Source organism: Phyllostomus hastatus, unplaced genomic scaffold (assembly GCF_019186645.2).
Source record: "Phyllostomus hastatus isolate PE091 unplaced genomic scaffold, TTU_PhHast_1.1 phas_contig_64, whole genome shotgun sequence".
Classification (NCBI taxonomy): Eukaryota; Metazoa; Chordata; class Mammalia; order Chiroptera; family Phyllostomidae; genus Phyllostomus; species Phyllostomus hastatus.
Genome location: NW_025333928.1, coordinates 11,723,537 through 11,738,337, shown reverse-complemented (window position 1 = coordinate 11,738,337; position 14,801 = coordinate 11,723,537). Strand labels below are relative to the sequence as shown.

General features: G+C 56.0%; 1 protein-coding gene across 1 annotated transcript in view; it reads left to right on the top strand.

Annotated features, from left to right (window-relative positions):
- The window catches only part of LMF1 (lipase maturation factor 1), a 108,316-nt gene that overhangs the window by 91,054 nt on the left and 2,461 nt on the right, over positions 1 to 14,801 (top strand). Inside the window, exons 7-8 of the mRNA XM_045849087.1 lie at positions 13,923 to 14,106; positions 14,476 to 14,629. Of these exons, the coding sequence (XP_045705043.1) occupies positions 13,923 to 14,106; positions 14,476 to 14,629 (338 nt within the window). The remainder of the gene's footprint in view (positions 1 to 13,922; positions 14,107 to 14,475; positions 14,630 to 14,801) is intronic.

Genomic DNA, 14,801 nt, shown 5'->3' with positions numbered 1-14,801 from the left:
GTCCTTTGGTCCGGTGTAGAGCAGGATTCTCTCCAGACTGAGGCTGAGGCGCATTCTCTGGTGTCTTTATTTCTATGTTCGTTATTTTCTTTTCATCCCTTTTAGCTTTCCTTTGAGGTTTTCTCATTCTGTTATTTTGCTCTCCTAAGTTATATGCTCTATTTCTTTCAAGTGAGTGCATGCTCAGTTAACAAATGGAAATTCTAAATTTAACCCCCAATAACTCCCACCCTTGCTGCTGTGATGGCCCTAAAGCCCTACGGTGCTTTAACTGCCCTGCCCCTACCTACTCACCTGCTTTCACTACCCTGGGATTTTAGCTCTTTTTTGTTTGTTTAATTTTTAATCAACAGAGTGTTTTTAGAACAGTTTTAGATTTACAGAAAACTGAGCAGAGAGTATAGAGGATTCCCTTAGCCCGCTCTCCCGGGCACAGTTTTCCCTTAGTAAACATCTTCTGATACATTTGTTACAGGTGATGAGCCAGCACTGATACTTTATCATTAACTGAAGTTCACAGTTCAGGCTGCCCTCCGCTCTGGGTGTTTACTTTCTATGGGTTTGGACAGATGCTCAACGTCATGTAACCACCATTTAGCATCATACGGAGGGCGACGTCACTGCCCTAACAATCCTCTGTGCCCTCTAGATTCATCCCTCCTGCTGCTCCCCAGCCCCCGGCAACCACTGGCCTGTTCACTGTCTCCGTAGTTTCCCCTTTCGCCGAGTGTCATGTAGCTGGAATCATCCAGGATGTGGCCTTTCAGGCTGACTTGTGTCTGTAGTAATATGCATTTGAGGTTCCTCTTGCCTTCTCGTGGCTTGAGAGCTCTTTCCTCTCATTGTCGAGTCATACTGCACTGTCCAGATGGACCACCATTCATCAGTAAACTATCACAGTTGGCCGGATACAGAGCCCTGGCCACCCAGCGCCCCCCTTGCCGCAGCCAGAGCATCACTGCTGTGCCCACTCCGCGCCCCGTTAGGCCTCATGGCTCTGTGGTCTCAAGCCAGTGGGAGGAAGCTCCAGGTGGAGGCTTGAGGTCCGCCAGCAGGGGCGCCGCCTTATGCTGGACCTTCCCCTGTTGTCTGAGGATGCCCAACCCATGGCTCCCGCCTTCCCTTCTGGACGGAGAACTTAGGTCTGGTTCCTGAGGCTGCTCAGAGGACCCGCACGGCACCCAGCCTCGGGAGGAATGAGGTCTGCTCTGACTCCACGGCCCCCGAGGTGACCGAGAATCACTCTGGGGCAGCAGGGTGGTGATCAGTCGCCGCTTTCGCTGCAGTGAGTCAGCAGAACCCACTCAGGGCTGCACCCTCCACAAGGTCTTCGAGGACCCCCCAGTATCCACCAAGCTACATGACTGGCTTTCTGTCCAAGTAATCCAAAGCCGGCTTTGACAAGCACTAATGAGCAAGTTGTTACATTACCTCAAAAAAAAAAAAAAAAAAAAAAGATAACCTAAGGAAGTTTGGTCACCAGTGCATGTGGAAAATCACATCCGGAAAGAACCCACATGGACCATGTGACCAGTGGCCTCGGAGTGCCCTTGATCACTTACAGCACGCTTGGCCGAGTCTCCTGGTCCGTCCAGGCGAGGACGGGCTCTCTCGGCGTGGCCTGGTGGTGGATCTGCATCCCGTCCCAGCCAGGGCACCCGACACCCAAGTGGGGAGGGCTGGGGGGGAGGCCTCAGGGCTCAGGGGTAGATGGATCCCAGCAGCCTCAGGCCAGATGGCTAGGTCCAGACCCAGCTCTGGGGCCTGCTGCCTGGGTGGACAGTGGTGGACAGTGGTGGCACAGAAACCCTGGGCAGGGGAGGGCCAGGGCTGCACCTCAAAGGGCCTTACTGCCACCCTGCGACTCTGAACATCATCCCAGAAGATCAGCCCATGTATTTGCCTTGCACTCCCTGAAGGCCCTGGGAGCCCCTGGTCCAGGCATGTCCCCAGCATCATCCGCTCCAGCCCCATGCCATGCCCAGGACAAAGCAGGAGGACCTCAGAGCTGTGGCTCTTCTCCAAGGCCTGGTGTGTTGCCCCCTCAGGGGTCAGGCCTCAGCTGTCCAGAGCAGCGAGGACGAATGGCCAGCTGGCCCAGCTGTGGCATGTCCAGCCCCCTGGCAGGCCGTGTGGAGTTTCAGGGTTGGGGGGCCACAGGGAGCCGATTCTCAGCAGGTGTTCAGCTCTCCTCAGGGCTGCTGCCCTGGGCCGGGCACGTCAGTCGCTTTGGGGAGTGGCTCACGTTAGGTGTGCACCGTGGGTCTGTGAGGTGCCGCAGTAGGGGCCGAGCACCTGTCTCTGTGCCTGAGACCCCGAGAGGCGGCTCTGGTTCTGTTTGTTTCCGTCCGTCCCCTTGGGAAAGGATCGAGGATGTGAGCGCCTTACCTCCTCCCACGCCGAGTTTACACAGCTGCTCCGGAGGGTTCTGCAAGGCCATTGTCTCTGTGAAGAAGCGCACCACCCCAGCCTCAGACCCCTGTTCTAATCCCAGGCCTGAGGGAGAGGCCCTGGAGGGGCAGCCGTTGGCTTCCGCTGTGGAACTGGGCAGAGCTCCCATCCTGGCACAGGACGGGCACTCTCCAGGCAGCGGGCTCCTGGTCAGTGCACTCTCATCGTGGGTCCCAGGCCAGGTTCTCCTTCACCTCCCACCACATCCTGCTCTTTCTAGTCTCTGCGACTTTGGCCAGAGTCCTAAGGACAGGGTCCAGTGGGGCCATCCCCATGGCCATGGGCACGGGCACGGAGAGCTGCCTCCACCAGCCCTGCGTTCCGGGTACCTGCCCCTGGATCCGGGCTGCAGAAAGCCTCCCAAGGATAAGCATGTGTCCTCAGCAAGGCTGTGCAAGCTGAGAGCCCAGCAGCGAGTTCCAGAAGCCCACCCCTCCCTCACTGGAATCCTGTTACCTCATCTTAGAACATCTGCTGCAGCGTCTCCTGGGCTCGAGAGCCAGCACTCACCGCTCATCTGCCTGCACATCGTCCAACTCCCGAGGCCCCGGCACAGGCCTTGGGCCAGTGCCCCATTCAGGTCTCCTGCAGGCTGCGTCATGCACTGAGGGTGTGATTAAGCCTCCGCCAGCCGGTGTAAACACGGATGCCCGGTGTGGTCTATTCATTTCCCTCAGAGGAGATGCCGCAGCAATGCCAAGAAAGAGCACATACCCCTCGGCACACGGGGGCCGTGCACATGATGCCACACCCCATTTTTATTAAAACATGGCCATCCAGATGGATGGGGCAGATAAAGGGGTGTAGGCTGGGTGGGGACATGCATGTGCCTGACACGGACTCTGTGCACGGCCAAGTGACGTCCCCGTGGTTTCTGCTATTTTCTTAGAAACAGGATTTTATCCCCAAACTGTGCCCTGTTGAACCTAGTTCTCCAGGAGGTCAGAGCCACCCAGCGGGGCTCACATAAGAATGACCCACGGGGTTCTTAGAAAATATGCTGGTGCCAGGGCTGCCCCACCCAGACCCACTACGGCTGGAGCCCAGGGAGGGCCAGGCATTGCTCAGAGGTCACTCAGGGCCACGTGGCCATGCCTTTCAACATGCACTCCCGAGTTCTCACCCAGATAAAACTGTCGGGCTTCTGGGATCCTGTCGGCACCTGAGCGTTCTGGAGCGCGGTCATGTGGATCGGGCACAGGTGGGCAGATGCTCCTGCAGCTGTGCAGAGAACGACCTTCCTGGGGCTGGCCCACGGCTCCCGCTCTCGTGTCTGCAGCACAGCTCACAGAGGCTGGGCTCGCACAGCCTCATCGAGAAGCAGGACAGGTGTCACCAGGCATTGATTCAAAGCTACTATCCGTCAAGATAACGGTGCCAAATGGACAGCATTGCCACCTAGAACCTCAGGGAGAAGGCTTAACTCCCACCTGCCTGGGCTGTGGCCTTGCGCATGCAGGTCCAGGCCTGTGTCTGCCACAGTACCAGGCAGGGCCAGGCTTGGAAGTACCTGGGCTGCAGGGATGCAGACCTCTCTCTGGTGCTCATGTGGGGCCCTGGGGTGGCTCTTCATTTTTTCCAATTCTCTTTTCAAAGGCTGAAGAAGACCCCATGTGGGTCCCATTCTTGCCTGTGCTGAACAGCTGGACCCCTTTCTCTGGGGGCCTGTCACTCAAAGGACCCTGTTCGGGTCTGCCAAGTATTGGTCACCACCAAACCCCCCTATTCACCGTGGGTGGGTGGCACTGTGGATCACCAGGGATAGCTTGAGCCATCTGTCCCCCAAGAAGGCTCAGTTTGCAGCTAACAAGGTGACAAAGTCCCAGATCAAAGCAGGGAGGGCCCCTGGAGCCTCTGCAGTGCATGCCTGCAGGACCCTGGTGACAGCTCAGGGCCGATTATTCGTGCCACTGGGGTGTGGTCCTCACGTGTCTGGAGTGGCCAGAGGACCCCCAGAGGCACCAGGAATCCCCCTGAGGGCACTTTTTCTTGTAAATGGAAAATAACTTATTCAGAAAAGTAAAAGGGAAGAAGATCCATCACATGCCCACCGATAGTCCTGTGTTTGGTTTCGTTTTTCCTGTTACGGCGGGTGTTCAATCAATGTTATTTTACATTGGTTTCAGGTGGGCGGCATAGTGGTTAGACAATTATGTACTTTGTGAAGGGCCCCTCCAATAAGTCCGGTGCCCACCTGGCTCCATACACAGTGACCACAGTGTCATTAACTGTGTTCCTTGTGCTGGACTCTGTGACTGCCCGTCTGTAGTTACAGCCCCTCGCCTTTTTCACCCAGTCTCCAGCCCTCAGCTTGTTTTCTGTGTCTGTGAGTCTGTTTTGCTCTTCTGTTTTTTCCTTTGCTTTGTTTTTTGTTTTTTTCAGATTCCATGTATGGTGCAACCATACACTGTCTCTCTATGTGACTTGTACCACTTAGCGTGATACCCTCTAGGTCTGTCCATGCTGATGCAGACAGTAAGACTGCGTTCTTTTCTGTGACGAGCAATATTCCTGTGTGTGCATCTCACATCTTTATTCATTCATCTACCGATGGACTCGTAGGTGGCTTCTATGTCTTGGCTATTGTAAATAATGCTGCAGTGAGCATAAGGATTCATGGTTTAGATTTCTTTGTATAAATACCCAGAAGTGTAATCACTGGGTCATAAGGCAACTTCATTTCTAATTTTTTGAGGAATCTCCACAGTTTTCCACAGTGGCTGCAGCAATTTGCAACCCCGCCAACAGTGCGTGAGGGTTTCCTGTTCTCCAGACTTCACCAAAACTGTTATTTGTTGATTTATTGATGATGGCCATTCTGACAGGTGTGAGGTGTTATCTTGCTGTCTTAATGTGCATTTCTCTGATGATCGGTGACACTGAGCATCTTTTCATACATCTGTTGGCCATCAGTATGCTCTCTTTAGAGAAGAGTCTGTTCAGGTCCATTTTTTAAATAGGATTATTTGTTTTTTTGGTGTTAAGTTATATGAGTTCTTTACAGATTTTGGATATTAACCCCTTATCATATGTGTCATTGGCAACATCTTCTGTCATTCAATAGGCTGTCTTTTCATTTTGTTGATGGTTTCCTTTGCTTTGCAAAAACTTTTGAGTTTGATGTAGGCCTGCTAATTTTTTTCTTTTATTTCCCTTGCCCGGGGAGACACAGTCCAAAAAAAAACAATACTAAGAGTGGTGTCACAGAGTTTGCTGCCTAAGTTTTCCTCGAGGAGTTTTATGGCTTCAGGTTATTACAATTAAGTCTTTAATCCATTTTCAATTCATTTTTGTGTGTGATATAAGAAAAAGGTATAGTTTTATTATTTTTTTGCATGCGTCCAATTTTTCCAACATTTATTGAAGAGCCCATCTTTGCCCCCATTGTATATTCTTGTATCCGTTGTTGTATTATCCGTGTAGGTGTGGGTTTATTTCTGGGCTCTCTGTTCTGTTCCATTGATCTGTGTCTGTTTTTACCTCAGTATCATACTGCTTTGATTACTATAGCCTTGTAATATAGTTTGATATCAGGTAATATAATGCCTCCAACTTTGTTCTTCTTTCTCAAGATTATTGTGGCTACTTGGGGCCTTTTGTGGTTCCATGTAGATTTTTGGTTTATTTGTTCTAGTTCTGTGAAAATTGCCATTGGTAGTTTGGTAGGGACTACACTGAATCTGTAGATCACTTTGGGTGCTATGGAAATTTTAATGACGTTAGTTGTTCCTATCCATGAGCACAGTATATGCTTTAATTTATTTGTATCATTTTCATTTCCTTTCTTCCCCTCTGGCTGCTTCTGCATCTTTCTCCTTGTCACGGGTTTTCAGTAGTTTGACTTGATGTACTGTGGTATGAACATCTTTGCGTTTGTCCTGCTTATGATTCCTTAAGGCTTATTTGATCTGTGCATTTATAGTTTTCATCAAAATAGGAGGATGTTTCGACATGGTTTATTAACTATTGTTTCTCCCAGCCTTCCCTTCCTGGGACACAACCCACGCGTGCTTCAGACCAGAGCATGTCGTCCCCAGCCGCTGGGCGGCTGCCCGGCTCTGGCCGCTCTGTGCTTCTTCGGTTGAGGAGGTTCTCACTCAGCCGCTAACTTTTCTCCTATGTCAGTGTTGTCCAAAGCCTCTCCAGTAAATTCTCCATTTCCTATATCACCTTTTAAAATCTCAAATTACCTCTTGGTTCTTCTTTATGATTTTCCTACTTCTCTTAGATATGGCCATGTTTTCTTTTAGATCCTTTAGTTTACTGACGGTACCTGTTTCAGCGTTCTCATCGGCTTACACCCGGTCACCGCCATTTCCGGTTCTGTTTCTAGGAGGCTGTCCTTGTCCTCCAGCTGTGGTTCTCGTGCTGCTGCTGACTTGCCCCAACTGTTGATTGGATACTGGCCATTGTGTTGTGGTGCTGAATTCTCTCCTGAAAAGCTGTTGATTTGCTTGCAAATCAGTTTGATCATCTTACATTTGTCTTCAAATCCTCTGAGTGGATCTAAAACAGCCTTCCCAGGGCTCTCGGCTGCCTTTCAGGCCGGCCTGTAGGACGGCCCAGGGACCTCTGCTGCCCACCTGGCTTCCACGAGGGGTCCGTACGCGGGTTTGTCAGGGCTTGAAAGTCGCCCAAACCAGTGTGAACAGGGATTACTGCCAGGCCTCCTGGTGGTGCTCTCTCCCTGGCCTGTGGAGGCTCCTGGGAGCCTGTGAGCGCAGGGCTGAGCAGAGCCGCCCAGGACTCTTGGGGTTCCTGCAGCTGGCTCCTGCGTGGTGGGCACCGGTCCCTTGACCTGCCTGCCTCCAGGCTCTGCCCTCCGAGGACCCCTCCCTGCGTGCCCACCAAAGGCTGTCAGGGATCTGTTGGTTTCCCTTCTTTCTTGAGTCAGGAGTCCTGCGGGGCCCGCAGCCAAGTGTCACACACAGCCGCTTCGTCTGTTTTGTTCGGTGTCCAGCTGTTTGTGTTGGCAGCAGCGGCTCCAGCACTACTTCCTTCCTCTCGGCCTGAAGCAGGACTCTCTGGTGGAGTTTTAACCTTGAAAACTGTCGTCCCTGGAATGTGAAGTCAGAGTGAGGAGGCAGAAGAGGACGGCTTGCTCTTGGGCCCTTCTTCTGGGGGTGTCAGGGAGGGTGGAGGTGGTGTGCACAGCTGCCGCTCCCTGGGTGCAGCTTGGGGACACCCCGAGTCCATTTCCGGCCAGCTCCACCCCACACGGAGGAAGGACGTGCACGCCTGGGAGCGTGATCCCAGTGGTCTCAGGGAAGCAGGCAGGGCGGAGGTGCGGGCGCGGCGCGGGGACCTGTGTCTCTGGGGCTCTCCCCTCATCCTCATCCCAGCTGTGGGGCAGACGCCGAGTCTCATCATTCAGGCCAGTCCTCATCTGGGGGCCAGACTCAGTGGCTCTGTCCTGAATTTCCTTTTAAACATCCCCCTACCCCACCCCCACCCCCACCCCCACCGAGAAACCCCCGAGGCTGCACAGACGTGGGCCCTGCCCGCCCCCGCCACACCCAACCTGCCTGTCCCGAGAGGGGGGCGGGCCTGTGCCCTCCCCCAGAGCCTGGCCAGGACGCTGCCCGAGCCTTGTGTTCTGGTGTTCAGACCAGAGACGCGACACCTCTTGGACTGCCTTTTCTTTGTTTCCTTCTTTGCTTTTTCCCTCATTTTTTACATTTTCAGCCTAAAGGTTCATGTTGTTCTTTCTTCCAATTCATTCTGGAAACGAGAAACTGCCAGAGCTCGTGCAGGCTGCGTCTTGCTCCAGGGACCTGTCCTTCAGCCCGAGGCCCGGGCTGCTGCACCGCGGGGCTCTCAGCTGCCTTCTCCCGTAGTTCCCTCCCCGGGAAGCTGCCAGGCCAAGCCCCTGACTGTGCCGAGCCCGCATCGTTTCCATGGTCGGTCCTCCCATTTCCGCACCACGTTCAGGCAGGATTTCTCACGTCCGTTTCTGAACCACCGACTCTGATTTCCGCAGTCTCCATTCTGCTTTTCACGTGTTACAGTCTTTCATGTTGTGCACCCTGTTATGTGAGGGTGTAGATGAATAGATGCTATTTATTGGTCAGGCTTCTTTCAAATTAGTGGCGTTTTGGCCTGGGTTTCTTTGGATGCCTCTCCCTGCACCAGGCCTTCTGGGGTCTCAGAGGAGCCTCGAAAGTCCAGAAGGTGAGACTGGGCTCTGTACGTGTGCAGGCAGGACTGGCCGGGAGGGCTCCAGTAGGCAGGCCCGCTGCAGGCGGACTCCCCAGGCAGGTCGGCCTCCCCCTGAGCCAGCAAGCCGCCCTGCTCAGCCTTGCAGGTCATGGTCACCATGTCTGCTGGTGGTACGAGCATTGATGGAGACAGATCTCTCAGGGGTACAGGTGGGAGCTAGTGCTCAGCCCAAAGGCTGTCAACTGCAGAGGACAGTGTCACAGGGTGTCACAGGGCAAGAGGGCTCTTCAGGTGGAGAACGGTGAGGAGAGGGCAGCTGCCCGGTACCACCAGCTTCCTCCAGGGCCTGCTCTGTGCGGTTGAGCAAGGTGGGTTGTTACCCACACACCCTGCACCCCATCCACCCTCCCCGCCCACAAGGAGCGTGTCCTGGCCCAGCCAGCGGGGAATGTCTGGAACCGTGCCTCCCTGAGGTCTGAGGGCCGTGGGAAGGAGCTGGCTGTCCTCTCTCCATCCCACTCTTGCTCTGTCTGCACTGGAGCTCTGAGGGGCAGCCATGTCGCATTTTTAGTGGAAGGGCTGCCACACTCTGGGTCTCCTTGGCCTTGGCGGCCATCTCAGCCATGAACTGGGCAGCGAAGGGCCAGCAGTGCTTTCTCACCTCGTGGCCCCAGACAGCAGCCCCTCAGGGTAGTGGCCGGTCCTTGTCCTGATCTCTACTGCACAGCGGGCCTTAGCTACCTGGTGGAGTCACAGAGAGGGGGGCTCTGGATGCAGCAGCCCAGCTGTCCACTGAGCCATGCCAGACACGGTATGAAGCGTTTACCAGAAGGCGCAGAGCCACTGCAAGCCAGAATGTCAGAGCCAAGATCCCAGAGGCAGGAGCGCAGCAGAGCATCTGAGCTTCTGTGACTCCATCCCTGCAAGTCACTCTCACGGTTGAGAGACTCAGAAGCCAAGCGGGCACAGAGGTCTATGGAGATGAAAACCAGAGATTGGACCCACAGGAGGGAGAGCAGGAGTCGGATGCTCCCGTCCCATCGGGTTTGGCCCAGACGAACTGCGAAGGGAATGGGAAAGGGGCTGGAGCTGGAGCAGCCACAGGACTCCGGGCATCCCGCCATGGTACCCCAAAGGGCCCGGTCACCAGCCCCACACCCTCCCTGTGGTGGGAGAGGGGGCTGGGGAGCAAGGCTCTGACCCGCCCCACCTGTCAGCACCTCAGCTCCTGCCACAGCCGCACAGCCCAGGCACCCAGTGGCCAGACCGTCAGGGGCCAGTGGCGTCCACAGACTTCAGGAAGAAGCCCGCCTGCCCACAGCAGCTCTTGTAGCACAGACCTGAGGCGTGGGGACCCTGACAGGCCAGGAGGGACTGGCAGGAGAGACTGCTGGCCCAGAGTGGCAGCGTTTCACATGCATTTGTTAACATCATAGACAGAGAAGAATAAGAAATAATTATTTTTGGGCTCATAGCCAAGAAAACTAGTTTTCTGAGTTAATCCGGTGAGAGCTGTGAACCCACAACCTCTCATGTCATACATCATAAAACTCCGTCATGATCCATAAAGCTGGCCTGGCCCAGCGACAGGCCGGCTCCTCCCGCAGACCCTCATTAGGCCGGCGTCTGTGACCTTGTGTTCCTCCCGACTGCCGACTGCTGGGATCAAGACCAGCTTTAATTAAAATTCAGCAATTAAGGGTCTGGGGCACCAGCTGAGTTTTACTCAGCCTTGGAGAAGAGCTGAGGTGACAGGGGCTGGGCCACACAGAGATGGCATATCCCTGCCCGCCATCCAAAGAGGACACACCCCTGGCGAAGGTAGGGCAGCCCCTCTGCTCTGCGTCTGTCACCTCGCCTCCTCCCCGGGCTGCCCCCTCTCCGGTGTTTCTGCAGCAACAGTGCCAGCCTGGCCACCTGGGTGGGGAAGCGAGGCTCTGCCCCTGCAGGGCCGTTGGCTAGCTATGGTCTCGTTTTTCAGAAATGCGCGCACTTGGTTAGGTGTGAGATGTACGTACATGTGGAACTTCATGAAATTCCCTTTTTATTCCTCTGTTTCCATGGTGATTTTACCATTTTCATTGTGGTTCTGTTTACTTGCCCTTGCTTCATCCTTTCCTCAAAGTCCCTTCTGGAGAGTGTCCATCTGGCCCTTCTCCTCACGTGACAGACGCCCGTGCTCTGCTTCTCTGGTGCCGCGCCTGTCTGTCTTTCCCTCATCGAGTTTCGTGTGTGGGTCCCTGGCCTACTGGGCTCCTCCCCGGCTCCAGGCTCCTGTTTCCTCTTTTCAGAGGCCTGGGCTCGGGCAGCTCGTTTCCCTGTAGACACTTTACCCACGGCCCCCGTGGACCCACCCCATTCCCTCAGTAGCCCGGTCATCCCAGACCCTGACCCTGACCCCGACCCTTCCCGCTTGCTCCAGCGCCTCTGCTGCTCCCGGAAGGCCCAGCCGTCTTTCTGCTCTTCCCAGCACCTGGGGCTCCTGTGGGCCTGGCCCAGTTCGCCCTCGCACCCTTCTCTCCTCCCGAGCTGGTTCCTGGGCCCGCGAGGGAGCCGGCCCAATGGACTCCACACCGAGTCCACACGGAGAGAGGAGTTCTCGGCCTCACCTCGCACTGCGTGTGTTACACTCACCCCGATGGGCCAGAGCTCCACCTGTGGCCTTTCAAAAGATCTTTATGACCTTGGGGTGGGCAAAGGTTTCTTAGAATTGAAAAAATTGATAACTTGGACTTCACAAAAAACTAAAACTTCATCTTTTGCAAAGACACCATAACAAAAACAAAAGAGCGGGCCACGGGCGGGCAGGAAGTGATCACAGTCTGAGCAGGTCGGACAAAGAGCTCTCACAGCCCAAGGAATCAGCCGGTGGTTTGGCTTCTTTTAATGGGAAGAAAATTGAAAAAGTGCTTCTCAGAGAACACGTGAAGTTCAGCAGCACAGGAAGCGACCCCTCGAGGCCGCTGCTCACAGAGACCCCCAAGTGAAATCAGCAAGCTGCTGCTCACAGGCCCAGAGGGCGAAGGGTGTCCAGACCACCACGTGACCCAGCATGAGTCAGCACCTCTGCGTGAATATTCATGAAAACTTTACTCATGGTGTCAAGTCCTGGTCCGACACTCACCAGAGGGCAGGCGAACACCCCTCCCCCGCAGTGTCCCTCTGTGGGGGGTGGGAGGCCCTGAGGCCGGGGGTGCAGGTCTCAGGGCCTGGAGCTGAGCCCGGGAACCAAGCTCTGGAACAGGCAGAGAACAGACACCACAGAAGTCAGCTCAGAGATGTTGGTGGGCGGGGGGAGCGGGTTGGCACAAACAGGCCCCAGGAAGCTCTCGGGGTGGAAGTTGTGGCTTCTGTAGTGATTTACACAGAAGTAAAGATGTCAAAAGCCATTGAACTATATATGCTAAAAATGGGTGCATTTTATTGCTCATATCAATAAAATCAACTTAAAAAGGAAGAGGGGCATTGCCCATGCCCCGTCATGTTGGTCCCTCTGGCTCCTGTCCCTGCAGCATCTGCAGCGTCCCATTTGTACCACAAAAGCGTTGTTCTGTGGTCAGGTCACTCCTCCCCGCTTCCGGCCACCACCTTCTGCCCTGCAGCCTTGCTGCCCTGTATCCAGGACACCCATAGTCCCCAGGGAGCTCACATTCCAGGGGCATTGGCCTGGCCTGGGGCGCCCTTGGTGGGCCGGGACCTCCTGCCACCACAGTCAGACCTGCTCTTACCAAGCCACCTCCCTTGCAGGCTGGGCTTTCCAGAGGCATGGGGTTGCATCCCAGGCCGCACCCGAGCACACAGGCCAGTGGGGCCTGAGGCCTCCCCACCTCCCAGCCAGTCATCCGCTGTGGTCATTTGGAGTCCTCTCACCAAGGAAGCTCTGTGCTCGGCAGGCCCTGTGGGTCCCTGGGGGCTTGGAGAGCAGAGGCCTGTGTCTGGGGCGCATGGATAGGTCGTGAACTCAGAGGCCTCCTCTCCCCTCCCCTCAGGGGAGGACCATTCACTCCCTGTTTCCCACCACCCAGCAACAGGGCATAGTCAGACCAAAGGTGCCATTCTCAAGTCTCTAAGGCAATTTACAAAATGTGCCCTACCAGAAGGAACTTCCCAGACTTCGGGCTGGGAGGCAGCTCCAGCTTGAAGTCCTCTGAGGCAGGCCGGGTGTGGGACAGCCCCATGCTGTGTCAGCCTCGCACGCATCCATGGCCCTGGTGCTGGCAGCCAGGAGCCTTGGTCCCTTGGGGGCGATCCTCATTGGAAACCTCTCCAGATGGTCACGTTAACACTGGTGCCACAGAGATGGACCCGGTGGGTCCAGACACGGTAGCTTCACCTCCCTGGTCACCATTTTCCATGGGATTTGGGACACATGCCCATTTCTCACCAGGCACATTTGGGCTTCCTGGGTCTTGTGTCACCCAGCCACACCCCAGACCCTGCCCCAGAAGCAGCTAGGGCAGCTCAAGGCCTCTGAGGAGCGGCAGTGACCAGCCTCCCAGAGAGCTGTCCAGCAGACAGCCCTGGACTGGTCCTGTCCCTGTGGCCCCTATACAAGTACAAGGAGGTGGGCTCCATCTGAGCCACACCCGAGCGTAGCTCTGTACATGCAGGTTGCCAGAAACCTGCCGCACCCATCCCAGCGGATGCCCAGACCTGGGGCAGCCTCATACGTGGGCACCAGGGTGTGGGGGACAGGGCAGCAGACAGGCAAGTGTGCCACCGTCTTCAGCCCTTGATGGGGGAGCAGCGGAAGCCCGCCCACTTCCCACCTATGGCGGGAGAGCCGCTTCCCGGGGGAGGGGTCCTGCCTAGGCCTGTATCCATCAGTAACTACTGTAACGACAGCACAAACACACACCAGTGTCAGCACACACTTGCTAGCTCACAGTTCTGTAGGTCAGAAACCTGGGCGGCCTTGGCTGCAGTCTCAAGTGTCTCAGAGGCTGGAATCGAGGTGTCAGCAGGTGGGGCCTCACTGGGGACTCTGGGAAGAATCTGCCTTCAAGGTCATTCAGGGCATGTCCTTGGGACAGACGTCTAGGAAGGACAGGTGTGCCACCTGGGCCATGGCCTCCTGCCCCCCTGATCCCTCAGGCAAGGGCACACGCACCCACGTGTGCTTCCCAGGAGAATCTGGGAACCCGCAGCCCCGGCAGCTCTGTGCACGGGGTCTGTGAGCCACCGCTGAGTTGCTGTGTGGTGGCGCAGTGGGCGGAGCACAGGCAGCCGGAAGGGATAGCCAGGCTGCCACCCGCAGGAGCACCCAAACCTCGAGTTTTGGGTGGGCAGCTATCCTCTGCTCCGTCCCTTAGGTGGTCCTCATTGTTAGTGGGAACCTGAGCTTCCTGAACTGGCTGACCATCATTCCCAGTGTCGCCTGCTTCGACGACGCCGCCCTAGGGTTCTTATTTCCCTCTGGGCCTGGCGGCCTCCAGGACCAAGTCCTAAAGATGCAGAAGGAGGAAGCCCGAGAGGCCCGGCCTACGCCGACAATCGGTAGGTGGACACCTGGGGACGTGAGCACAAGGCCTTTGTTCCCGGACCCAAGACAGCTGGTCCCCAGAGGTGCTGGCCCATTCTGATTCAGTGACAACCAGGCCCACCCCAAGGGCACAGTTGTCGTGACTCAGTTTCCACATCCTCAGCTGGGGGAAAATGGAGGTTGTATGCAGAGGCCCCTTCCCAGAATCCCAGGCGGGCGGCCAGTGGACTGCCCTCAGCCTCTGTGAGCCCCGAGGGGCCAGACAGAGACCAGGGTCTGGGGGGCCAGCTGAGGGGTAGGGGTGGCCTTAGCTGTTCCCCATGGTTGGGGTCGGGGCCCAGGGGGCAGAAGCTTACCAACCGGCTCTCTCTTTCTGGGCCCAGGCCGTATGGTGCGACAGGCAGCCAACCTGGCACTGGGCATCCTGGTCGCCTGGCTCAGCATCCCTGTGGTCCTCAACTTGCTGAGCCCCAAGCAGGTCATGAACAGCTCCTTCAACCCCCTCAGAATCGTCAACACATATGGAGCCTTCGGAAGGTACTCCACCCTCGTTCCCCGGCGGTTTCCCTCTCGGCTGACTCCAGCCTGGGTGCGTTCTCTCCTTGTTCACCACATGGGAGACCCAGCCCTGACCAGCCAGGTGGGCAGTCCTGGGCCACCCCTGGGCCATCCCGCACCTGCTCCTGCTCCACCCACAGCCGCAGCTCCA